Source organism: Rana temporaria, chromosome 2 (assembly GCF_905171775.1).
Source record: "Rana temporaria chromosome 2, aRanTem1.1, whole genome shotgun sequence".
NCBI classification, from domain to species: Eukaryota; Metazoa; Chordata; class Amphibia; order Anura; family Ranidae; genus Rana; species Rana temporaria.
The window spans coordinates 43,590,158-43,615,634 of NC_053490.1; the positions used below are offsets into that span (position 1 = coordinate 43,590,158).

General features: G+C 39.8%; 1 protein-coding gene across 6 annotated transcripts in view; it reads left to right on the forward strand.

Moving 5' to 3' along the window:
- Positions 1 to 25,477, forward strand: part of FAT3 (FAT atypical cadherin 3) — a 573,478-nt gene that overhangs the window by 313,790 nt on the left and 234,211 nt on the right. For 4 of the 6 annotated variants that reach the window (XM_040340131.1, XM_040340132.1, XM_040340133.1 and 1 more), the window contains exons 4-6: positions 9,998 to 10,312; positions 14,636 to 14,846; positions 17,555 to 17,623. In XM_040340131.1, the coding sequence (XP_040196065.1) occupies positions 9,998 to 10,312; positions 14,636 to 14,846; positions 17,555 to 17,623 (595 nt within the window). The remainder of the gene's footprint in view (positions 1 to 9,997; positions 10,313 to 14,635; positions 14,847 to 17,554; positions 17,624 to 25,477) is intronic. The other 2 variants (XM_040340134.1, XM_040340137.1) reach the window with 1 other exon arrangement.

Below are 25,477 nucleotides of genomic sequence, written 5' to 3' on the forward strand. Positions count from 1 at the left end.
TGGGGATATGTACAGTATTATGGCAAAAAGTATAAAATATTTTTTGTTTATAGTGCAAAAAATAAAAAATGCAGAGGTGATCAAATACCAACAAAAGAAAACTCTGTTTGTGGGGAAAAAAGGACGTACATTTTGTTTGGGAGCCACGTTGCTTGACCGCGCAATTGTCAGTTAAAGCGACGCAGTGCCGAATTGAAAAACGTGCTCTAGTCAGGAAGGGGGTACATTCTTCCGGGGGTGAAGTGGTTAAGCTGTCTTTGCATTTCCATTTTTATTGGGAAATTTGATATTTTGACACCAATAAATGCATATCCATATAGGCCTTTACTATGCAATGAGCAAATATGATGGGCTTGATTGATGAGGATAAAATGATCAATATATATTTTTTATCCTCACAAATCAAGCCGATTATATTTGCTCATTGCTGCTTTTTTTATTTATTTTTTTTACTTTAGGCTATTCTCATACCTGTCTAGGTCATATTTTCTGATTTAATTGCTGAACAAGGGTACAGTACTTGGGCCAATCTCCGAAGAGGAATGGCCTCAGTCCTTCCTGTCTCCTCTTGGCTCCTGACAAGGACATGGTACTCTGACCTACCTAGCTGGTCCTCCAAGTATTTGGTGAGGGCTTTCCTGAGGAGTGACCCCAGCTGGGAAGAGGAAAAAGACCTACAGATGTTCTGACATCAGGGTAGGCCGCTGAGATGAGATGACCTGTTCTGGAAACAGTATATCCATGCAGGTTATGGCTTGCTGGGTCTCAACCCCTACTTCATAGAAGTCATGGTTTCCATACACTACAAGACTGATAATGACCAAAAAAATCTAAAAATTTGTTTGCAGTTTGGAATTAATGGCTCAACAATATTAGGCTATATTTTCACTATACTGGATGTGCATCTGGTCAATGGGGTGTAAAGCAATGATTAGCAAGGCTCTGCCCACTGTCCGTAATTAGGTAAAATACTCTTATTTTTGGGATATAGGAGGGAATAAGAAATGCCTTCTGATTTTGGAAGGTTTTATTGTGCTACATGTTGATGCTTGAAAAAAACTTGTAGTTGATATCTATACAGGTTGATATCTATACAGGTATCGCTGTCTCTTAAGCTTTGCAGCCGATAAGCACAAACCTACTGCACCTTATAGTAATATGTAGATGATTTAGGCTCAGAAATGTAATTTGTTTAAGATACACATTTTCTCGCTGCTTATGTTGTAATACGTATGGATATCCTCTGCACATATGCTTGCTGCAATTTCTGGGCATTGACCTGCAATTTCCCATTAAAGTGTTTCTAAAGCCAACACTTTTTTCTCTTTGTAAAAAAAAAAAAGCTTAAAGTGTTACTGAACCCACAACAGATCACAAAATCAGTCTGTATATGCAGTAAAGCATGCTTGTTAGACTCACTGTGGAACCTAAGGAGTTAATCCTCCACATTGTGTAAAAACACTGTTTGATCCTGTCTTCTCTGATTCTCCCCTTCTTTTACTGTCCCCAATCTATCTCCTGATAGAACAGAGCCTTTGGCGTCACTCTGCACACACTCAGTTTGGTGTGTATTGCTAGAGATTTTTTTTTGGGGGGAGGGTACATGTGATCAGCATAGGGCCAATCAGCACTTTCCAGACAGAGGTTCAGGGGTCATGCAGCCTCAAAGGACAGTCTGAGTAGGATGAAAACTCCCCTTACAAGCTCTAACTAGTGTTTGGCCGGACACTAATAGAAGTCACATATACTGCTGAAGAAAAGTTATTTAGTAGTTTATATTTACAAAAATAATTGCATTTATGTGTTTTGTGTACTGTGGGACACCAGATATAGTGAATGCAGGGACCTAGGTTTAGTAACACTTTAAGGCCCCATTCATACCTGCAGATGAGGCCATTAACGATTTGATGCGGGGACCTAGTGGGGTTTCCCGGCGATTGGCTTTGGACGAAGCCCCATTAAAAGCAAAATAAGGCTGAAAACTCCTACAGTTATTCCTAATTATATTACCAAAAGTATGGGGATGCCTGCCTTTACATGTACATGTGGATTGAGGAAAAATGCATTGTCAATGTCTTTTTCCAAAGAAAAGATGTACATGCACTTTAATGGAATCTGCTATACTTCATCCTAAAGGTGTTCTATCAGGTTGAGGTCAGGACTCTGTACATGTCATTCAAGTTCCTCCACCCCAAACTCGCTCATCCATGTCTTTATGGACCTTGCTTTGTGCACTGGTGTGCAGTCATGTTGGGACAGGAAGGGGCCATCCCCAAACTGTTCCCACAAAGTTGGAAGCATGAAATTTGTCCAAAATGTCTTGGTATGCTGACATCTTAAGAGTTATCCTCACTGAAACTAAGCTGCCAAGCCCAACCCCTGAAAAACAACCCCAAAACATAACCCCCCCCCCTCCATCAAATGATTTTGACCAGTGCACAAAGCAAGGTCCAAGGCCTGCCTCAACCCAACCTCAACCCGATAGAACACCTTTGGAATGAAATAGAGCAGAGACTGAGAGCCAGGCCTTCTCTTCCTGACCTCACACATGCATATCTCCCAACATTTAAGAAGTCCACTGCGGGACAGTTGTTGTGGGGGGGGGGGGGTAGATGCACCCTGCGATCTGACCGGGAACAGAGACCATTCACTAAGTCATAGATACCCCCATAACCCCGTTTTGTTGGTACGTTTCGCAGCCCACTTACCGTAAATGGTTTCGTCCATAATATTCCTCAAAGCGGCCGACATTCATCGGAACACACACCCAGCTCCCCGTTTACCCATATCCCACCCACTGGCTTCTTAGCAGCCACTCTGCAATCCCACCCACTGCCCTGACCGATAGCGGCCTCCGCCAATCCAGAGTCTGGTCATAGAACAGGCTGGGCGGAATGTGGGCGGTCCTATAGGATCCCTTTGTTTCGAGGCTGTGCTTTTGTTTGTGATGGACAGGCATGGCGCCCTATCAGAGCTCAGATTCCTTATCAGCGGGCGAAGGAGCGCTTGAAGGAGAGGACACTGACCAATCACATTCCTCGAGGGGTGTGAGGGCGGGGCGCACTTCGGGTGATAGGGAAAGGAAATGCTGTTGGAATTAGACAGGAATAGTTGTGTGCTGAGGCGGATCTCAGTGTCATGTACGACGGCTCTCCTCCCTCAGCAGTCCTCCACGCACCGCTCCGGTTCCTCAGTGCACGGAAATGAACCCTTTCGCGGGACTGCGGGAATATGCAGTCAGTGTGGGAAAATTCTGCAGAATCCGTGCGTGTTAGGAGGTATGCACATGGGCTTCTGAAAATATGGTCAAACATTCCCATAGACAACCTCCTAAACCTTGTGGACAGCCTTCCCAGAAGAGTTGAAGCTGTTATAGCTGCAAAGGGTGCTACAACTCAATATTGAACCCTACGGACCAAGATTGGGATGCCATTAAGGGTCCTTTCACACGGAGCGGATCGTTTTTGTGTCCGCTCCATGTGTGTCCGTCGGCTCAGCGGGGATCATCCGTAATCCCCGCTGAGCTGTCGGCGGACAGGGCGGTCCCCGCACACTGTGCAGAGACCGCCCTGTCTCTCCTCCGCTCTCCCCTATGGGGAATCGGATGAATACGGACCGTCTGTCCGTATTCATCCGATCCGATCCGCCAGACGGAAGAAAAATAGGGTTTTCTTCCGTCCGACAAAAACGGATCTTTATGGACGCAGATGGTTGCGGACGTTAGCGGATACTCATCCACTAACGTCTGCAATCCCATAGGGATTCATTACAAGTCCGTAAATGGACTTGTAATAAACGGACGAACAGAAGAAACAATTTGACTCCTGCCCTGCCAGATAGAGCTGTGCTCTGGGGCAGAGCTGTGTAAGTCTTATAACTGGAATGACAGATATACAAATCCTTTAGCAGGTAAAACAGCTCTCATGTATTGATTTCATGCATGGCTTATACTGTTTGCCTGGAGTTTAGCTTTAAGTAATTTTATTGAATTACTGACCTTTCTGCATATTATTATAGCTGTAATCACACACTGCATGTCATGTAGTCATATTCTATCGAAGCAGCGATCTTTTTCTTTCTTCGTCTTTTTACAGAATTAAAGTTAAGTCTATTACCTAAGAACTAAAACCATATTAAATCTCTGTGATCGGCCAGATAATGTTTTTTTATTACTTTCTGCCCCCTCATGTCTCTATTGATTTTCAGCCATGCTGCGGGGTGTTCGTGTAAGATTATAGTGGCAGACGTTTTTTCAGTATTAGCATTACAGCGGGAGGGATGATACAATGTGAAATTGCGCTTTTGGTTATAGCTTGATGGAACAGAAGCTCCAGTGGGAGGGATTGTGCTACTGTGGAGAACTACTGAGTTGATAAACAGCAGAGCAATCAATGTGTAATAATCAAAATTACCTGACTCAACAGCGTGGAAAGCTGCCATCGCATCTCAGTACAACTTCACTAGATCTCCTCGCCGAAGGAATTGTCAGGACAAAGAGATCGGAGAGCGTGATAAATCTCAGGCAAGGCTCAGGTGTCCTTTTCAAAGGAAAACTCTAGGCTGCGTTACTGCACTAAAATGATAGATTTATTGAAGAGAAACTAGAATATTTTTGTCTTAACTTTAGGTTAAAGATTTTCTTTTATTTTAAATGTTAATATATATATTTTTAAATATATATTTATACATTATACTGTATATACACTCACTGACACTTTATTAGGTACACTTTGCTAGTACCGGGTTGGACCCCCTTTTACCTTCAGAACTGCCTTATATCTTTTTGGTATAGATTCAACAAGGTGTTGGAAACATTTCTCAGATATTTTGGTTCATAGTAACATGATAACATCACACAGTTGCTGCAGATTTGTTGGCCGCACATCCATAATGCAAATCTGTCCATCGCATACCAAAGGTACTCTATTGGATTGAGATCTGGTGACTGTGGAGGCCATTGGAGTACAGAGACCTCATTGTCCAGTGGTGAGATGATTGGAGCTTTGTGACATGGTGCATTATCCTGCTGGAAGGAGCCATCAGAAGATGGGTTCCCTGAAAAATGTGAACAAGTAAGCCGTTCCCAATCGTGGAAGCTCAGCAGATGCTATGAGACCTTATTGGTGCATTGCCTCTCAATAAAAAGTACACATACAACTTTTAATAATGTCAATTGAACCCAACATAGGTTGATGAATATTAAAATTATGTTGAACAGATAAGCTTAAAAGCATACATACTCGGTCTTGTAAAGCCTTGGGTTAATGTCTACTTTCAGCAATCTTTCAAGATTTCCTTTCTCCTACAAAGCTACCCCTTGAGTGCTCTCCCATCTATACACCACATACATGAACACACATAATCATTGAACAGTTAGATACAGCCATCTGCCATCTAGAATCTTTTGGCAGATGTAAAAGATGTAAATTAATGTGAATTGCTTTGTATTCAATAATAACATTTTTAAATTTATATTTTTTTTAGTGTACGTACCTGAATTTGACCAGGTATCAGCCTTCTGCAGTTCCTGTACTGTATCTATAGACCACAAAACTTTTTGTACTTTTTGGGAAGACTCAGAACCCCATGTAGGTTTTACACACATGTCCTGCTCTGTCCATGCATTGCTTGTTTTATTCTTAGCCTTATTCCAGCTCCATCTCTGCTCTGCTAGAGTCCAGGTTTTCCTTGTAACTTTTCTCACAGTTGAGTCATGTCTTTTTAACATGCATTTAGCACATGCTAATGATGTTTGGAGTGGCATGGAGGGTAATTAAGCACAAACCCTTGAATAGGCTGGTGCTGTGTCTTCAAACCAACTACCTGTAAGCAAGACCTACAGTATTACATTAAAGCATGTTCCCTTTTGTTCTGACCCAGTTTGCCTGACTATTCTTATGACTCATCTTCTGCCTTTTTCATTGTGGACTCTGATGCCTTGTACACACGATTGGTTTTCCCGACGGAAAAAAGTCTGTTGCGAAAACGGAGAACCTGCTCGGTAGATTTTTCCCCCTACACACGGCCGGGGTTTCCTGACAGGAAAACTGCCATGAGAGCTTTGGTCGGGAAACCCGGCCATGTGTATGCTCCACCACAGGTTTTCCCCATAGGGAAACTACCGGTTTTAAAAAAAACGCTACTGTAGTAAACATGTTCTCTTTTTTCCTGTCGGGAAAACTGCGATGGAGCATACATACGGCCAGGATTCCCAGCCAAAAGCTCTCATGGCAGTTTTCCTGCCAGGAAAACCAATAGTGTGTATGAGGCATGACTGTCAGACCAGCCTCTGCTTGCCGTCTGCCAAGACTCTTGCCTGAATTTGGCCACACCAGCCTTGTTAACTGCCCACTCTTCTCCTGACCTGGACTGTCTTCCTACCATCTGCCCACCACCCACCAAGACCCTTGCTTGATCCCAACTGTGCTTTGATCTCCAGTGTCTGCATTGTAGCTCTGCTGTACCTGCTGCTCCCTGGTGAGGTCAGTTGCAGTAAAGTGTTTCAGGAACCACTAAAAGTAAAAAAAAAAAAAAAATGTTAAGTTATGGAAGGGAATGCTACACCCTCCGTTAGTTTTGTATTGCCTGTTTCCTGTTGCAGAATTGTCCTTTTTTTCTTGTTTGGTAGAATGTTGTCCCAAGAACAGTTGGTTAGGGGAAATCTCTTGCATGGAGCCCAGGGTTCTAAAGCGTAAACAATTTTATATATACACTTTGAACAAGGATATGCTTTAATCGAACATCAAGAAGCCCCCCCCCCCAAGGAGTTGGGTGTTCAACTCTTTAGATGTTCCAACTCCTATCGCTTTGTTCACAATATTAATTAAATAAAGAACCCAACAAAAGAGTGGGATACCTTCATAATGGGCACACCATGTGTGCAAACTAGGGGACTCAAGGGCATATATTGCCCCAAGAGAGTGCCTGAGACATATAAGAGATTGTCAGGTGGTTTTACTCGCTAGCATCTACAAAAAGGAAAATATACGTTTTGGGAATGAATGATCCTTTAAGGCTGCATTCACACTGAGCATTTTGTCGCCTGAAGCATGAAGCTCCAAAACGCTAAAGGGGAAAAAATACATTATTCTCTATGGAGATGGTTCACATCTACACTCCAAAACGCCTGAAGCTCAAACAAGTTCAGGACCCTTTTCTGTCGCATGAATTGGGCGGATTTGGGCGTTTGTTTTCCCATAGAAAGTAATGGAAACGCTAGATTCAAGTGTCTATCGCGACAATGAGAGTTTCTACTTGCATTTTGTCGCTTTAATTTGTTCTGTGAAATAGAACATTTCACCCAGGCAGAAGATACAAACATCTACAAACATAGCAACAAGTGATGAAAGAGATAATCATTTTTCCTATTGGCTAAAATAAAAAACGTCGGACAACGCTGTATGCAAACGCGCGAATAGGTGTGAATACTCGTGACAAAACACCAGAAAAAACAACCAAAACCGCTACACTCAGGTGTGAACGCAGCCTAAGCCTAACTCCAGGTTGGGCTGGTTCCCCAACTGGAGAATTGAATTGCATCGATTGCTCATATGTACTATAGGAAGCCTACAGTATGCTGGAAGAACAAATATTTTTCTTTGTACAACTCTTTATCCTATTTTATGACCAGATTACCCTTCTCTGTTACCTTTTCTGGCACTTTCAAGCTAATCAGCCTTTAGCTAATTGCATTTAGTTGTATTGTCTGCTAGCTTCTAAATATAACAAATAATTGGCAGTTGTTAGTGAATACATAGACAAAGTAATCAGACGTAATCTTGCAGAGTGAAAGCCTTTCTTTTTCTGCACTTAGATTTTTCGACTCATTAAAGGGATGCCAAGAAAATTAGTTCTAATGGCTTCCTGACATCGATTTAAACCCAGGATGAGCAACGAGGTGTTACCAGTAAATAAACCTGTTTAGGCTGGCTGGCTTTTATGCGTATTTTAGCAGGGACTGGGGAAATCAGTTGGGCTTGGCTTATTCACTGTACTCACATATATTTTGATTTGCTCGCCTGGGTTCTGGAGTCAGACAGCTAATTGTTATCCTATTGGACTAAACATGTTGCCCGGGTCACATTTGGTACTTTGCTGAACAAGTTGAAGCCGTGAAAGTGATAATTTAGACAGTGTTACTGGAAAGCACTAAAACATGGCCCTCATAGGACTACATCTAGCTTTGAAATAGTCGATATCTAAATTGATATATACTTTGTTACTTTAAAAGTCACAGGGGTGTCAGAAAACAACCCTATCCGTTTTGATAGGCAGGCAACGGATTGAAAGTTTTATTTAGCTACAGACATTTAGGCATCTGTAGGCTGCAAGGCTCCTCCCTCCAAAATAAATGCAAAGGGCTAAAGCAGGCCAAAGATTATGTGATTTTGTTTCCTACAATAACTGTGTTGATGGGGAATCCCTTCTGCAGAGTTAAAGTTAAAGTCCTGGCAGCAATATAATCGCATATATTCTAAATCCGACATGTTGGTTTTACCCAAGTTGATCGATGGACAGGAGTGGACTGACAACTCATGGGGCCCCGGGCAATAGGAGATTATGGGGCCCACAGGCAATAGATTATGGGGCCACACAGTATACATGAATGAATGACTTGTATAGCGCTACACATGCAAACTGAATCGCCTCTAGGCGCTTTTTGAAGCCAGTGTCTTCCTGGCTGGTACGGTCATTTACCCCGTAGGATCTCGACATGTCTTTGGAGTGTGGGAGGAAACCCACGCAGACACAGGGAGAACATGCAAACTCCAGGCAGATGGTGTCATGGTCGGGATTTGAACCAGCAACTCTTTTGCTGCTAGCTGAAAGTGCTAACCACTACACCACTGTTCTGCCCCCAGAATACACACAGAATACGCATACATACACTGAAAAGGTACTGGGGAGGTGGGGCAGCTATAATCTTGGGATTTAAAAAAAGAAAACGCAGATTTTTTACATACTGTCCCTGGTTTTACTGAGGCTGGCAACCCTGATGGGGCCCCCTAGTGACATGGGGCCCTCGGGCAGTGCCCGAATGGTCAGTCCGCCCTTGTCGATGGATCAGCTTGGGTACAATCAGCCTGCCCATAGAATGATTGAATCTTGGCTGGTTCAGCAGCAGATCCATCTTTTGCAGCTTAATTTATACAACCTTATGGCTCATACTTGGTGGAAATACTCTATATTAAGGTTATTCAGTCATTTGGTTCTTGGGATATCTAACAGAAGATTGAAACTGGGGTTGCTGTGTATAGTTTTGAAAGCATTCACCACTATTATATAACAAAATATTCTAATCTGGTAAAGCTCTGGCACTATCTGGTTTTGTTTTCCTATTGGCTAGCAAGGCAGCGCATTATAGTAATTAGCCAATAGGAGCATGTGAGAAGCTGAAGGGAGTTCCAGAGCCTTGCCCAATCAAGAATTTGGGAGAAAGAAAGGGGTTGCAGGTATAATGCCTGCATGATCTAACTAAAGTGACATTTTAAAAATGACAGTCACGTTAAAGACGTGCCTCTAGCAGACACCTAAATATATGGTTGAAATACATATATGTATTGTTGCCAAAATATTTGTAACTCCGTTTGATCAGTCAGCAAGGCCAAGGTCATCTCTTTGCAGATAAGCAGTAACTGCCTCTAGACTGTTAATTGGACAATAAACGATAAACAATATACTGAAAAAGTAATTCCCGTTCTCTGCTCCTCTGCACTGCACAAATCAATAGAGCCGGACTAGCTTAACTTACCAAACCTTTCTCTGTGCCAGTCTTGGATATACTTTAATGGATAAGCTAACATCAAGAACCCTGTGCCTCCATTCCCAGTGCTGTTCCTATGCCCCCCGAGGTGGTTCCACTCTTTACATGTTCCAACTGCTTATATTGCTTTCTTCACAATATTAACTTAATAAAGAATCCTAGCGTTCAGTCTTCCTGTGTAATTTATGGCTTTAAATATAACATCAGTTAATCTGAAGTTTTGTTTTTCCCCAGGTAACCGTCAGTGATGGAGGTCCTTCACCCAAGCAGTCCACGGTCTGGGTCATTGTTCAAGTTCTGGATGAAAATGATAACAAGCCTCAGTTTCCAGAGAAGGTCTATCAAATCAAACTTCCTGAGAGAGATAGGAAAAAACGGGGTGAACCCATTTACAGAGCCTTTGCGTTCGACAAAGACGAGGGCCCCAATGCAGAGATTTCCTATAGTATCGTAGATGGGAATGAGGATGGAAAGTTCTTTATTGACCCTAAAACAGGCCTGGTGTCTTCAAGAAAGCAGTTTTCAGCAGGGAGTTACGACATCCTAACAGTAAGAATTCATTATCCATTCATTTCACGTTGTTTAACAGTGAGCCAAAGAGGTTATTTACAAGGCTAATGCAAAATCAAAACACTTCACTACCTACTTGTATTTTAAATTTGCAAGTGCAAGCGGCCAATTCCCCCGGGAACCCGAAAGGCTAGAACAGCGTGCTGGCATAAATGATACATTTGTCTTTAATTCAAAACAGATCTGCCGAACACCACGCTCAACAGCTTAGACGGCGAAGAACCAGAAATAGATCTTTTAAAATTCATTGGAACCGTCGAGTTTAATTTAAAGTCTCAGCGTTCCGTCCACACATTATCGCCATTATTTATTAAATAATAGATGGCTTGCTTTTTAATAGAATGGCTTCTGTTGGAATATTTAAAGGTGTAGGTTGGGATTATGGGAAAATATATCTTGAAAAATTCCTTTATTGAAACTTAAATACAAATAATATTAAGGTTTTAAAACTTTAAAACTGGTTCAATTTAATTGAAGTTAAAAAGGAAAAATGTAATAAACAAAGTGCTGACTAGAAAAAAAAATAACTGAATCAATTTGTAAATAGTCACACCAAAGTAATATCCAAATACTTAAATTCCCATTTAAACCTACAGATTGTTTAAAAAAAAAAAAAAAAAATATATATATATATATATATATATATATATATATATGTCTTCTATATATATAAAACTCAACGTGTGTGTGTATGTATGTATGTATGTATGTATGTTCCAGCATCATGTCCAAACGGCTAAAGATATTAACATGAAACTTGGCACACATGTTACTTATACGTCAGCAACAAACATAGGATAGGTGGTTTAACCCTTACCCACCCCCATTTGCCATGGTCGGGGTTTTTCTTTAAAGTCCCATTCAACTCTATGGGAAATACATGTTACTTCATAACTTCCAAACGGCTGTACATATTTTGATAACATTTGGTCACATGTTACTTATATGTCCACTTAAACTATAGGATAGTTAATTTATCCCTTAACTACCCCCATTTGTGAGGGTCGGGGTTTTTGTTTAAAGTCCCATGCAAATCAATGAGAAATGTATGTTCCCACATAACTTCTGTACGCCTGGAGATATTTCAATAATACCTGGTACACATATTACTTATATGCCAAATAAAAATATATGACAGTTAAATTAACCCTTACCTACACCCTTATATAAAAGATGGGTATATTTATATTACTATGATTTTCCTCCCCAAGACCGGGCAACGCCGGGTATTCAGCTAGTATATATATATATATATATATATATATATATATAGGATTGATTTTTTTTGTTTATACAGTATTTAGTTGTTTAGGTACAGTATATTTGGGTTAAATTAAGATATACTGTTATTTATTGTATAACCAGATTAATAAATAAGGAAACATAATAGGTCTATTTTTTTATTTTTTTTTGCGGGCTAAGGTTTTTGCTTTTGTTGTTTTGACATACTAAGGCCCCTTTCACACTGGGGCGGGAGGTGCGGTGGCGGGATAGCACCGCTAAAAATAGCGGCGATATACCGTCGAAATTGCAATGGGAAGGAGCAGTGAAAGAGCGGTATACACACTGCTCCTCTCACCGCTCCAAAGATGCTGCTTGCAGGAGATTTTTTTCTCTCCTGCCAGCGCAACGTCTCAGTGTGAAAGCCCTCCGGCTTTCACATTGAGAATGCTGGGCAGGAGTTTTTTAAGGTGGTATTTAGGTGCTATTTTTAGCGCTAAACCGCCTGAAAAACTCCTCGTGTAAAAGGGGCCTTAGAGATTCCTTATTACAAAATGAATCAAGCATTTTGTGGTTATATGCTCTGTTTCTATTATCCAGGCGTTAGATGAGTTTACTTTAAAAATTACTATAGATTACCGTTTTCTTTTTTATATTTTACTTATATAGATACTGTACATTTTTTGAGATTTCACATTCTCACAAGGTAATTTGTGCCATGGTCCATTTGCCATTTTATTATTCTTGTTCTACATTGTAAAGACTAACAAAAAAAAACAGCCAAACTCTCCTAGCACTTAGTGGTTCTTGTCAGAGGGATAGGTAGCCAACCAATGTCACATCACATACATGGTCCGATGCCCGATGGATGAAGCCCACCTCGGAAGGGGATATCCCATGTGGAACTACAAAAACAAAAAAGGGGAAGGCGCAAACCCCTAGTACATTGCCTCAGTAAAAAAGGAATTTATTAAAATAAAAAACAACAAATAAAATGCATAATCACAAAGGTACATGGAAGGATAACATGAGCTAGAAAATCCAAGTGTTTCTGAAACCTCACATTAGACATGTGCATTTGTTTTCGTCCTAATGCATTTTCGTCTGAATTTCGGCTATTCTCGTTATCGTTTTAACAAACGAAAACGAACGCGTAGAATCCGAAATATCCGACATAAAAAATGTTTTATTTTGTTTTTCGTTGCCACAGCAGTTTGATATAGATAGGAGATTCAACGTGATGCTGAAAATAGCAATCTGTGTCTATCGAATCTGTGGTCGAATGTGCCTAACCCCTCTTATGCCGCGTACACACCATCACTTTATGTGATGAAAAAAAAACGTTGTTTTTAAAAACGTCAATTAAAATGACCGTGTGTGGAGAAAACGTTGTTTTATGTTTTGTGAAAACCGACAAAAAAAAATTCGAGCATGCTTCAATTTTTTGTGTCGTTTTACAAAACGTTGTTTTTTGTGTCATAAAAAATGACCGTGTGTAGGCTAAAACGACATTTAAAACAACGTTTTTAAACCCGCGCATGCTCAGAAGCAAGTTAGGATGCGAGTTTGAATGGAACAGAGTGCCGTCGTACGTGCTGAATGTAACCGCGCTTTGCTAGAGCTTTTGGAAAAAACAGTGGTGTGTATGCTACATCGTTTTTGAAAATGAAGTTTGAAAAACGTCGTTTTTTTTCATCACATAAAACGTCGTTTTTTTCATTACAAAAAACGACCGTCTGTACGCGGCATTAGTCCAAGATTATTCTACATAGAGAGGAAAGATTTGACATAGAGAGAAAAATGTTTACATTATAGAGACAGTGTTGGGGTAGACCATTCAACATAAACGACGAAGATTCGACGAAGCAGCGAAAAACATATGAACGTCTAATCTGTTATTGAAGACTTATGGTGTCTGTCGAAAGTTTTAAGAAGATTCGACAAGCAGCTAAACTGTACAACGCCGCAATCGTACATTTCCGGTCAAATGCTCGCCTCATAGTCTATAGAAGAATTTGAATGTTGGTTGACTAGTAATAATAATTTACAAATATAATTATTACTAGTGTCATACAACATTAGAATTCTTCTATAGCTTGTAGGCAGAACATTTGACCGGAAATGTACAATTGCGACGTTGTACAGTTTAGCTGCTCCGTCGAATCTTCTTAGAACATTCGACAGACACCATAAGCCTTCAATGACAGATTTGACCTTAATTAATTTGGATTTTTGAACAAATGCATTTTTTACCGAAACAAAATAAATAAAATCAAATTTCGGGAGTAACTTCATTGATAAATTTTTCAGACAAAAACGAAATTCCAAAACAAAATATTTCAGTGTGCACATGTCTACCTCACATAGGCACACTAGCATGTTTCAGGGGTGCTCCCCCTTCTTCAGAGCTGTGCACAGAATATTATGATGCTGTATTGGTAACACACACTACTACGACTGCTACTACCTATATATATATATATATATATATATATATATATATATATATATATATATAATATTTTTTTTTTTTTAACACAAAATTTCTCTTGTATATACTTGATTTGTCAAAATGTAGCTTCTAGGGAGAATACAGATGTACAGTTTAGATTATGCGGTCGACTTTCTTGCTGAAGAAGATAGAACACAAGACTCTGTTATTTAGACTTTTGTGTATTTGTACTAAAAAAAGATTCATACACAATAGCAACAATTTTGACAAACTCAATTGAAGAGAGGGATGTGTTCAAGATATCTACTGAGGATCTGTTTAAGATAGTAATACGTGGCTGGAATTTTGTCCAGGTTTTGCTGAATCGGCCAAAATGTGAGCTGTGGTGGGCCTTTCTAGAACCGCCCAGCTTGACAAAAGTCAACAGAGTGGATACTGAACACCGATTACATTGTGTTGGTGACCTAAACAGGTTTTGCCTCATTAAAAATTATAATTTGACCTACTTAATTAACAGTGAAACAATGCAGACTGACTATTCTATATACTATACAGGCAAATGAGAGATGTGCAATGAACAAATGAGGGACATAAGTGTACATGTTAAAAACAATGCGTGTTTCTTGCAGATAAAAGCTGTAGATAATGGCCGCCCACAAAAGTCTTCTACTGCTCGTCTGCATATTGAATGGATTAAGAAACCTCCTCCGTCACCGATCCCTCTCACCTTTGACGAACCATTTTACAATTTCACCATCATGGAAAGTGACAAAGTGACCGAAATTGTGGGAGTGGTCACGGTGCAGCCTTCAAATATACCTTTGTGGTTTGATGTAGAAGGTAAGGTGATCGCTTAGGTGGTAGAAATTAATGTCTAGTATTTGTATTTTATTTTTGTGGTTCAAGTATTTTGTGGTAACACATCTCTTACATTATCATTATAAAGTTCTTTCACGTTTTTGTGAACTCACTAACCAGTTGCATACTCGTAGCCGCTTAGAAGAGGTAAAACAGCAAAAAACAGACAGGAACTGATCTTGAATCAAAATTTCAGTATCTACCTAGAATTTATATTTTGGTTTATGTGTGGCACCAGTGGGTTAAACCACATAACTAATCATGTGGCTGCTTTATTCCTCAAGGTGATACTAAACAATCTCCAAAAATAGTCCATGCACATCCACTACCTAATAGCCCTGCAATCTATGTGTCTGCCTCTTTGCAATGTCCTTTGTTCGTTTCTGAACCTCTAAGTTTCTGTTCTCACTACTGTGTGGGAGGAGCAATTCACATTAATCACGGTCATTTGTACTACTCTATGCACACTACAAATCTAATAGCTCATAGTCCCTAGTCCATCTTTGGAGCAAGCAAGTGGCTAAGTCCCTACATACAATGGGACAGTAGCCACGCTTTTACAGGAAGTCAGATCACAGCAGCTAAAAAAAAATAGGAAATTTGGAGAAGGCAGAGAACAATAGAAGGTATTTTTGAGTTAGGAATGAAAGTTTGAACCAGAGTTCAGTTTCAGGAACTTTAAGGGCCTAGCGAAGGTTCTTGTATTTGGACTACCCATTGGAACCCCCCAATGGATTGCCATTATAAAAAAAAAAAACGTTGAGGAAGTGTACTTTTGTCATTTAGCTTTGTTGTGCCTATGACAGTTGACCAACATCATGGAGACTGTTGGGGATATCTTGCCATTGGAATTGGCATTAATTAATGGTATGTGAGTCAACTTGTCGACAGACATGCAACTTGAAATATCACTTTTAAATTGAGTTAGCCTATAAAAAAAAAGATGTGTTACTTCTTACCTAGCTACAGAATAGGCATACCTGTTAGTGTCCTGTTTACACAGTCAAAGCCCTGTTGCTTTCCTGACCCATTTCAGTGAAAGAAAGCCACATACTAGTAACATGGTGTTAATGCCACCATATTCATTTGTGGTGGTGCATGGCAAGTCTCCATTTGCTGACAGCTTTTTACAGTGACCCCAGATGGAAAGTACCTACATGGTGATAAGGACATCTAATTATCTTTTCCACAGCGCTTCATTTGGTAACATACTGGTAATTTTCCTTTAGTTATCATCTTGTTTTTATTTTCTTGATCAGAAGGAGACTTAGCTGTGCAACCGGGGAGCATGTTTTTTGGAGTTTTGGTTGTTTCTATACCTGTCTTTGATTGAATCTAAGCCCTCAAATTTTCTAAAGCACTGTGCATCATAAACACTGGGCTTCCTGTCTACTTTCACACACTCCAGTTTTAACATGTGCACTTCGTTCTTCTAGACCAGCCTTTCTCAACCTTTTTTACCATGGAGGAAGTCTTGACATCATTCTCAGGTCTCTGGGAACTCCTGCAAAAAAGTATTATATCTACAGCTTATGGTACAATATTAGGATCAGTAAGTTGTAGACATATTAATAAATATAAAAAAGTGGCATACCTAGCATATTTGATCACAAATCATATTTAACACTCCCCTGTGCTATGTGACAAATTATTTTAAAAGAGACGAAGGTGGTGCAGATTGTAGGTCAGTGAGAAATGGAGGCCTTTAGGTAAGTTGTCAGTACCCCCCTTACATAGTGGTCAGTGGAGAAATGCAGTCTTACATTGGCTGTCACTTGAATGTCCCTTTACGTTGGTGGTTAATATCAAGAATGCCACCCTACAGACATCTTTAAAGAGTACTAATGTTAGTGGTGTGAGATATGACATAAGACAAGATTCCATTGGATCTATCAAGTGACATTGGCATCAGAACTATACAGGTACCGTCAGGTGGGTGATCATTCCACCATTGGTGAAGGAATCATTAACCCTGGTTGAGAAAGGCTGTTTTAGACCAACTTCTGCATAATGTGTAACGACAGAGCCAACTGTCGTCTCCGACAGGGGAACGTGTGATAGGGTGACAACATAGGAGCACAGCTGGAAGACGGAAGTCACTTCTTAACGGGACGTTCCTGAACAACGGCTTTCGCAGGTATTGTTTTAATGAAATCTGTAGAATTGATTGAGTTTAGATCTATGTTAAGGTGACAACATGTCAGATGGGCTTCAGGTTAAGACCGTAAAAGAATATATATATTTTTTTGGATTTTTGAATTAAAAAAAAAAACTGCAGAGTTATAGTACAACATATATTTTATATTTCTCATTAGACTCAAAGCCAACCCATTCTTAATAATATTGAAATTAGAAAGTCACTCTTCAAAGGTATCACACAGTAGTACCCTGGTTTTGTTCTGCTTATTGAAATGTATGTCTGATACTAATTAATACAATGCTAACCATTTATGTTAGTAACAATGTAAACTTTGAGGTTTACTAGCTTGTTAGGCAGCCTCTGAAATGCCATGTATTATGTTTGCTACGCTTCTGCTAATATCCCAAATCTTTTTGTTCTGTTTCACCTTTCTCTTCCATGTTGTCTCATTCAGTGAACTAATGACTCTAAATCTTGTTTGACTTACCTCTTTCTCTTCTTTCTGCGTCTGCTTCTTCTGTCTCTTTTCTGCTGACTACCCTGCTGCAAGGTGGCAAACTTGCCCGGGAGATGTTCTATATTCTGCAGACAGCTTGCGGGCAGAACTGCTCTTCAGAAGGTATTACTGGTGTAAAATACACATGACACATCACTGCTACTTTATCCTGATCTGTATTTTTTTTTTAATTTGTGAAATTATTTCTGGGGTAAAGTAACAAGATATTAACCCAAATGTGTTTTATTTTTCTCTTGGAAATTGCATGTATCGAAAGTTTTTACCTAGTTAGTGGCTTAAAGGAAACCTGTGCCAAAAAATAAAATGGTATTTGCCCTTCTTCAATTCTGCTGTGCAGTGCTGCCAAGTGTAATAGGCTTTGCCCAACTCCAATTGGAAATATGAAAAGGATTGTGTTGGTTTAGGGTCAGGAGTGGGCCTTTGAGGACATTCATGAAGGTATTTGCACTCCCAGTGGTAGGCTCTTCCAGTCAAGATTTAGAAGTGCTAACCAGAAAGATATCCGCTTCCAAATCTATTAACAGTAAAGCGGATGTTTTTTTTTTTTTTTTTAGTAAGAACACGTGCCTGGTTTTTACTGCTGTTGGTGAGAGTTACCCCCCCCCCCCCTATTTTCTGCCACCCAAAGAGGAGGAGAACAGGTTTCAAGAGTGCAGAAGAACAATAACCTAAAAAAAACACTGTAGAAGTTCTAACTGTTCCCCATATTACTATTATGTTTGTTGTTGTCTGGCTTCCCATAATTTTCATTAAATGTGACATCCTACTTTTGAGGAAAAAATGGCAATTTGTGTAGAGTGGATAACGGAACCTAAAACATCTCCCCAACCAGGACACAAGTGGAAAAAAAATTGACAATTGTTCTAGCTTCTCTTTACCTCTTTTTTTTTTTAACCAGAAGATGCAAGTTTATTGATGTAAAAGAAGTATACAAGTATATACAGCATGGGATTTACATTGACCAAGAATAAACAATAGTTTTGCATTGGTACATGGTAGTTCTTAAGCCATCCGTCCGGTTCGCACCGGGTCTCACATACATGATCCCGTAGTCATTGAAAACAAGGCATAAAACAAGAAATGAATTCAACTAGATTTCTCTTCCCTACAAATAGCCCACACCGCCCATAATCCCTCTTTGTAATAACTCAAACTGTACAGGTTTCCCCGTCTTCTAGCCATCTATCCCATATACTGGAAAATTTCTGAGGTCGTCCCTTATGGACATAGATCATCCTCCTGTAGGGGAGAGTGATGTTCACTTCCTTTTTCCATTCCTCTAGCGTTGGGGCCCTGTCTCGCATCCAGACCTTAGCAATCACCTTCCTGGCCATAAATAGTGTTTCACATATGAAAATAGCCTGGTACTTGTCTACCTCCACATCCGGTATTAAGCCCAGGAGGCACAACTTTGGGTCCATGCCCACCGGGGACCCCATATTGTCATGGAGAAATTGCGTCACCTGTAACCAGTATGCCTGTATATCCGGGCAGTGCCACATAAGATGAAAGAAGGAGCCCATATCTGCGGTGCACATAGGGTACCCAGGGTCTCTCGTAGGTTGAAACTTTGCCATCCTCAGGGGGGAGAGATATGCACGGTGAACTATATACAGCTGTGTCAGTCTGTCTGAGAGTTTGGGGGATGCTGTCTTAACTCCCTCTAGGATCTCTCCCCAGTCGGTGTCTTCTACTGTATAAGTCCTAGGTCCTGTTCCCAAGCTATCTTGGCTGTCTGAGTCACACCTTCTCTTTACCTCTTTACATCCAAAACATGCAGAACGTTTTTTACCTTCATGCATAGAATAGAAAAAAATAACCTTTAGGCTTTAGAACCACTTTAAAGTAAAATGTTGGGACTTTATATGAAGCCATGACTATAAAGGTGTATAGCTCTCCATCCACCAATTATTTGTAAAGTAAGGGGAAAGAGGGGGTAGTGGGACTTTATATGAAACGCATCACTGGGGTAGAATGATTTAACCAATAATGGTAGATGTAATATTTACAATACTTATTGAATTAATATTAATGTTATATTACTGTGCACTATGCTCATTTGTACTAATAAATATTACATCTACCATTATTGATTGAATAATTCTTCCCCAGTGATGCGTTTCATATAAAGTCCCACTACCCCCTCTTTCCACACTTTAAGGTATAACTAAAGGCAAAACTCTCTTTTTTTTGTTTTGGAAACAGTGGCGGGGGATTAGAACGCTTGTCAGTTTTTATTGCTGTTTGTGCTTCCGACATCCACCCTCGCTATTTGACCTGTTAACCGTTATCATTGAAAGTGAAAGTAAAAGAAAACCCCAAATTTTGGGTTGTCCCCAGAAAAGTAATAGAGGGGAAATCTTCCAATAGGGACACTAATTCTGGTTGCCTGGGGGTCACTAAGGAATTCCTTTAATTTGCAGGGAATCCTTCTCACTTCCTGTTTGGCTATGGAACAGGAAGTGAAAAGAAATCTCTGAAAAGGGATATAGATAACCCTTCCCTGTTCTATCCAAAATGAAAAAAATAAATTGGCCTATAGTTCTACTTTAAGGCATTTGATCCATCCAAACGAGTCTGTGTTGTCACCAAATTTTGTGTTTCCCTCTGTCATACAGTCCAGCTGTTTTTTTACTTCTGTTCAAGTAAGGGTCACATTTATTTGTTGTTCTAAAGAGCAAATTTTTAATATCTACATTTATATAAAAACCAGGAAATACAAAAATCATAAGGGATGTTTGTGGCATCTTTGTGTTATATGCCCATCAGTGGACTTTTCATAGAATTATATGGACAATCCACATCTGTAAATGACACAGGAAGCTAGTCACTCAGGAAAACTGTATCTGAAATGGGTTTCCTGGTGGTGAGTAGACATGTGCACACTGAAATATTTCGTTTCGTAATTTCGTTTTCGTCCGAAAAATAAATTTATTTAGTTACTCCCGAAATGCATTAGTCCGAAAATCCAAATTAAGGTCGAATCTGTCATTGAAGGCTTAAAAAAAAAAAATTGACTCTTCATGTCTCTCTATGTCGGATCTTCATGTCTCTCTATGTCAAATCTGTCATTGAAGGCTTATGGTGTCTGTCGAATGTTCTAAAAAAAAAAAAAGAAGAAGATTCGACAGAATCTTAAAAAAAAAAAAATAATAATAATAATTTCGACTCTTCATGTCAAATCTTTTCTCTCTATGTCGAATCTTTTCTCTCTATGTCAACTCTTCTTCATGTCTCTACAATGTCGAATCTTTTCTCTTTATGTAGAATAATATTGGACTAATAGAGTTAAGGTTAGGCACATTCGACCGCAACAAAAACGAAAATAAAGCATTTGTTTATGTCTGATCTTTTGTTTTTCGTTTTCTGTGCTTTCGTTATTGTTTGTTAAAACGATAACGAAAATATCTGAAATTCGGACGAAAATGCATTCGGACGAAAACGAATGCACATGTCTAGTGGTGAGTGGATTTTCCATCTGGGTCTTGAAAGGTAGTAAAGATCAGCATGGAATGGAACTCCAACACAATGGGCTACGTCAGGAGCTTTGTTAAGGGCCTTAAGCCTGGTACACACTGCTAAAAAAATATTTAACCCATCAGGTTGAACAGGAAAAAAAAGACGGCTTCGGTCAGCTGCACCAATGATCCAATGTTAGTGGAGCGATCATCCCTGCTGAGCTATTGTGTTCTGATAGGGGTATGTCCCCCCTCCCTGCCAGAACATTCCGGTTTATGACTGAGAGCGCTGATCAGGAGCCAGTTGGCTGCTGTCTTTCCAGCATGCTCGTTCAATAGAAGCTGACCGAACATCCAACTTCTGTCACACCGGCTGCCATACACATGGGCCTGAATGTCTGCCATTTGTTATTGAACCGGTCGATGTTCCCTGACATTAGGACTGTGTGTACTAGACATTACATTCAGACAGTAAGCCAATTTACTAGTCTGAGAAAGTCATACCTGAAAGGCAAGGATGTGGAAATTGTGGAAATTCAAAATTAAAAAAAAAAAAAGTTTTGCCTATAGTTCTTCTTTTAAAAAAAACTAAACGTTTCAGGTACAGACATACTTTAACCACTTAAGGATTGGAAGGATTTGCCCCCTTATTGAACAGGCCATTTTTTGCGATGCGGCACTGCGTAATTTTAACTGACAACTGCTTGGTCGTGAGACGCTGTGCCCAAACAAAATTTCCATATTTTTTTTCCCCACAAATAGAGCTTTCTTTTAGTGGTATTTTATCACCTCTGCGGTTTATATTTTTTGCACTATAAACAAAAAAAGACCGTCAATTTTCTGCTATAATACATACCTAAAAATATATATATATAAAAAAGAATGTATTCATCAGTTTAGGCCGATATATTTTCTTCTACATATTTTTGGTAAAAAAAAAAAAAAAAAATCGCTATCATGCCTACAAACTACGGGATAGATTTAGGGACTTTTTTTATTGGTAATGACGGCGATCTGCGATTTTTAGCAAGACTGTAACATTGTGGTCGACAAATCTGACCCCAAATTACACTTTTTGGGGACCAGTGACATTTTCACTAGGCAAAACAGGGAAATGCCTTGTTTACATAGGCAGTTCCCTATTCTGCCTCTCCTCGTGGCGATCACGGGCCGCCGGCGGACATCGAATCCGCGGGACCCACGGGCATGCTAATGCGGTGCGCGTCCGCTATCCTGCTTTTGCGGACTTATGTACAAGTACATCAGTTTTTTGCAGGAGAGCCGACCTGTCGCAGTATATCTGCGTGATCAGGTTGGCAAGTGGTTAAACTCTCATGACATTTGAGGTCAGACTTCCCTAGGGCCTGTGTCAAGTCTATGGGGCTGGAAAAACTGATTAAAGTTTGTCAAATGCAGGTCAGAAGGAGGTTAAATGCACCTGTCAATGAATTCTGATGGATCTCCGAAGCATCTCAAACCAATTTTAAACTGATGCTATCGACCTGGGGTCTCCAAACTTTCTGAGCAAAGGGCCAGTTTACAGTCCTTGAGGCTTTATGGGTTTGGGGGGGGGGGGCTGACTGTGACCAGTGGGAGTAGAAAATGCCTGTGTGTCATTGAGAGTAAACAGTGCCCAATCATTGCTTTTAGTGGAAGGAATAATGCCCTGTTACTATCATTGGGAGGAAAGGTGACCCATTGTTGGTATTCAAGGTCAGAAAATTGCCTTAGTGTTGGTATCTGTGGGAGGAATGGTCCTCCATCATTGGTGTTTGTGGGAGGAATGGTGCCCCATCATTGGTATCTGTGAGAGGAATGGTGCCCCATCATTGTTGTCATTGAATGGCATGGTGCCCCAACCAAATAACATTAATATTATGCACTACTGATGGCAGCAAGCTGTCTGCTTTATATAAGGGGCTCCCATTAGACTATACTGCTTGCTGAGATAGTGGAAAGGGCTGCATGTTAGAGAAATGTCAGACTCCTAAAACCCCCTGCGCATGTCCTGTTATTTCTGCTGCTGGAAGCTTCCCCTTGCTGCCCTAGGCACAGGCAGATAAGTGTTTTCTGGTAATTATTACCCTACTGCTAATGCAATTTTTGCCAAGTGCATTTTTTTATCTGTAGCTTCTGTCTGTGCTTTTTTATTGTCAATGTGTTCAATAAAACTGAACTATCTCAATGTATTTTCTGATATATATATATATATATATATATAATAGCATCCCACACAGTGCAGAGAGTCCCAATCTAGGACTACTGATATGGAAACAGAAACACTAGAAAAAGTACTGGATGGCAGAAGGATTTTTTATTGCTGTGTGCCCATTGGAGAAATCTTCCTTTACTTCTTATTAAAGTGACATTCATTAAGTTTTTTCTGCTCTAAGTGGGTTTTTAAGTTGGACTGAAGTCTACAAAAAATACTGTAACCTATAGACAGTTTTATTTTAGTTTGTTCTGGATGGCAGGTGATAGGTGAATTGGATGATCTTTTAAACTAAAAACTCAATTGGGTGTATTGGTATATTTTCTGTTGTCAAAGCTAATCTGACTTTGCCCATTTATGGCAAAATGTAATTTAGGACCAAGTAAAGTATTTCCTAGATTGCAGTTACCATCCAGGGTTTGCAATTACCTTCCATGTGCTATCCTACTGCCTGCTGCTGTTAAAAAATAAAATAAAAAATAATTCCAGGTATGGCAGAGCATGGAATTCTCTCCTCTCCCTATCCTAACATTGAGTACTGAGTACTGAATGTCTATAGCGCTGTATAGGCTGTAACCTAGAATTTTACAACTATTTTTGGGCATGGGAGGTCTCCAGTGGAAAAAGGGTCAAAAAAGTCAAAGTAGCAGAGAATGACATTGGTATTGCACAGAGCAGCCCTGAGCCTCCTCGTCTCGGGTCCCCCGCTGGCACTCTTAGCTCCTCCTCTTCTCTGTGTGCCAACATAGGAGGATGCTTCCTATGGGGGTACACCTGCAGGCTCGCTCCTGGGCTGCACTGTGCGAGTCTATTGCTGCACACAGAGAGGTTCAGTCCTGCCCCCTGCCCTCTGCTGACAGGATTTGATTGGCAGCAGCAGCAGCAGGAGCCTGTGACTCCCACTGCTGCCTCTGTGAGCAGCACTGGATCAAGATCAGGCTCTGATAAGTATGAGGGAGGTGTTACAAATATGGGGACACTTTTTACCTTAATGTAGGGAATGCAAGGTAAAACATGTCTAGCCTTTAGAACCACTTTAATTAATTACCAGTCTTTGAAAATCAAAAAAATAAAGTAAAATGTACAGTCTATATGCTATAATATTTTATAATGACAGTCAATTTTGCCAGTTGGTTTTTAAATGTTGTGGCTTAAAGTGGATGTAAACCCTCAAAAAAATTATTTATTTTTTATGTCACAGTGTAGAGTATAAGATTTCCTATCATCTGTGCCCAGTCTTGCCACACAGAGTTAATCCAGCTCTGAGCAATCCTCTTTTATTGTTCAGTGAAATACAACAGACTTCCAGATAAAAACCAAAGTCCTTGTTTCTGAAAAAAAGTGCACAATTCACATCCCCTCCCCTGTGTTTTGATTAAATGTTTTCAAAATATGGGGTGATTTACAGTTCAGTGCCATGAGAAAATGCAACAGCCTTCATAATATACATAGAGCTGGAGGGAAGAGGGGAGGGGGATGTTAATTGAGCACTTTTTACAGAAGCTGTGTATGTCTGCAAGCAGTGCACGAGATATGTAAATAACCTGTCACTCAAGCAAGGACTTTGGTTTTTATCTGGAAGTCTGTTTTATTTCCCTGAACAATAAAAAGAGGATTGCTCATAGCTGGATTAACTGTGTGGCAAGACTGGGCACAGATGATAGGAAATCTTATTCTCTACATTGTGGCATAAAAAAAAATCCACTTTAAGTGTGCTTTAGAAAGGAACATTTCCTTAATGGAAATTGAGTTAAGTTTTGTTTAGTTTCATTTTACTGTTAATTACAAAAAACATTAGTTTACAAATAAACATTTAATACTGAGTGCATGCTGGGCTTTCTCATAAATAAAGCCCAGCACTACTGTAGAGCACTACACCTTTTGACAGCTATTTAAGATTGAAAACAGGTTCGTGTCCCTTCCTTGACTCATTTGTGAGTGTATGTAATCTGATATCCTGCCATTTAACTCTGTTCACAACAAGTAGCAAGTCATCTTAATAATGGCTAAAAATAATAAATTGTGTTTATTCCCGAACCTAATAGGTAAATAAAAACTATATATATATATATATATATTATGCATTCCCTTTAAATTTGATATACTAAAAACATTTATATTCCTTTTTTAATTTTTTTTTGTAGTTTTATGCTTCTACTTGCTGATATTTTCTAAAACTGCCATTGTACAAAAACACTTTCAGCCAAACAAAGGTACCTTTTATTTTGTTTTTGCTGCAGCCAAACAACTTAAAAGGTGATATATTTTTTTTCCCTGTCATTCTGT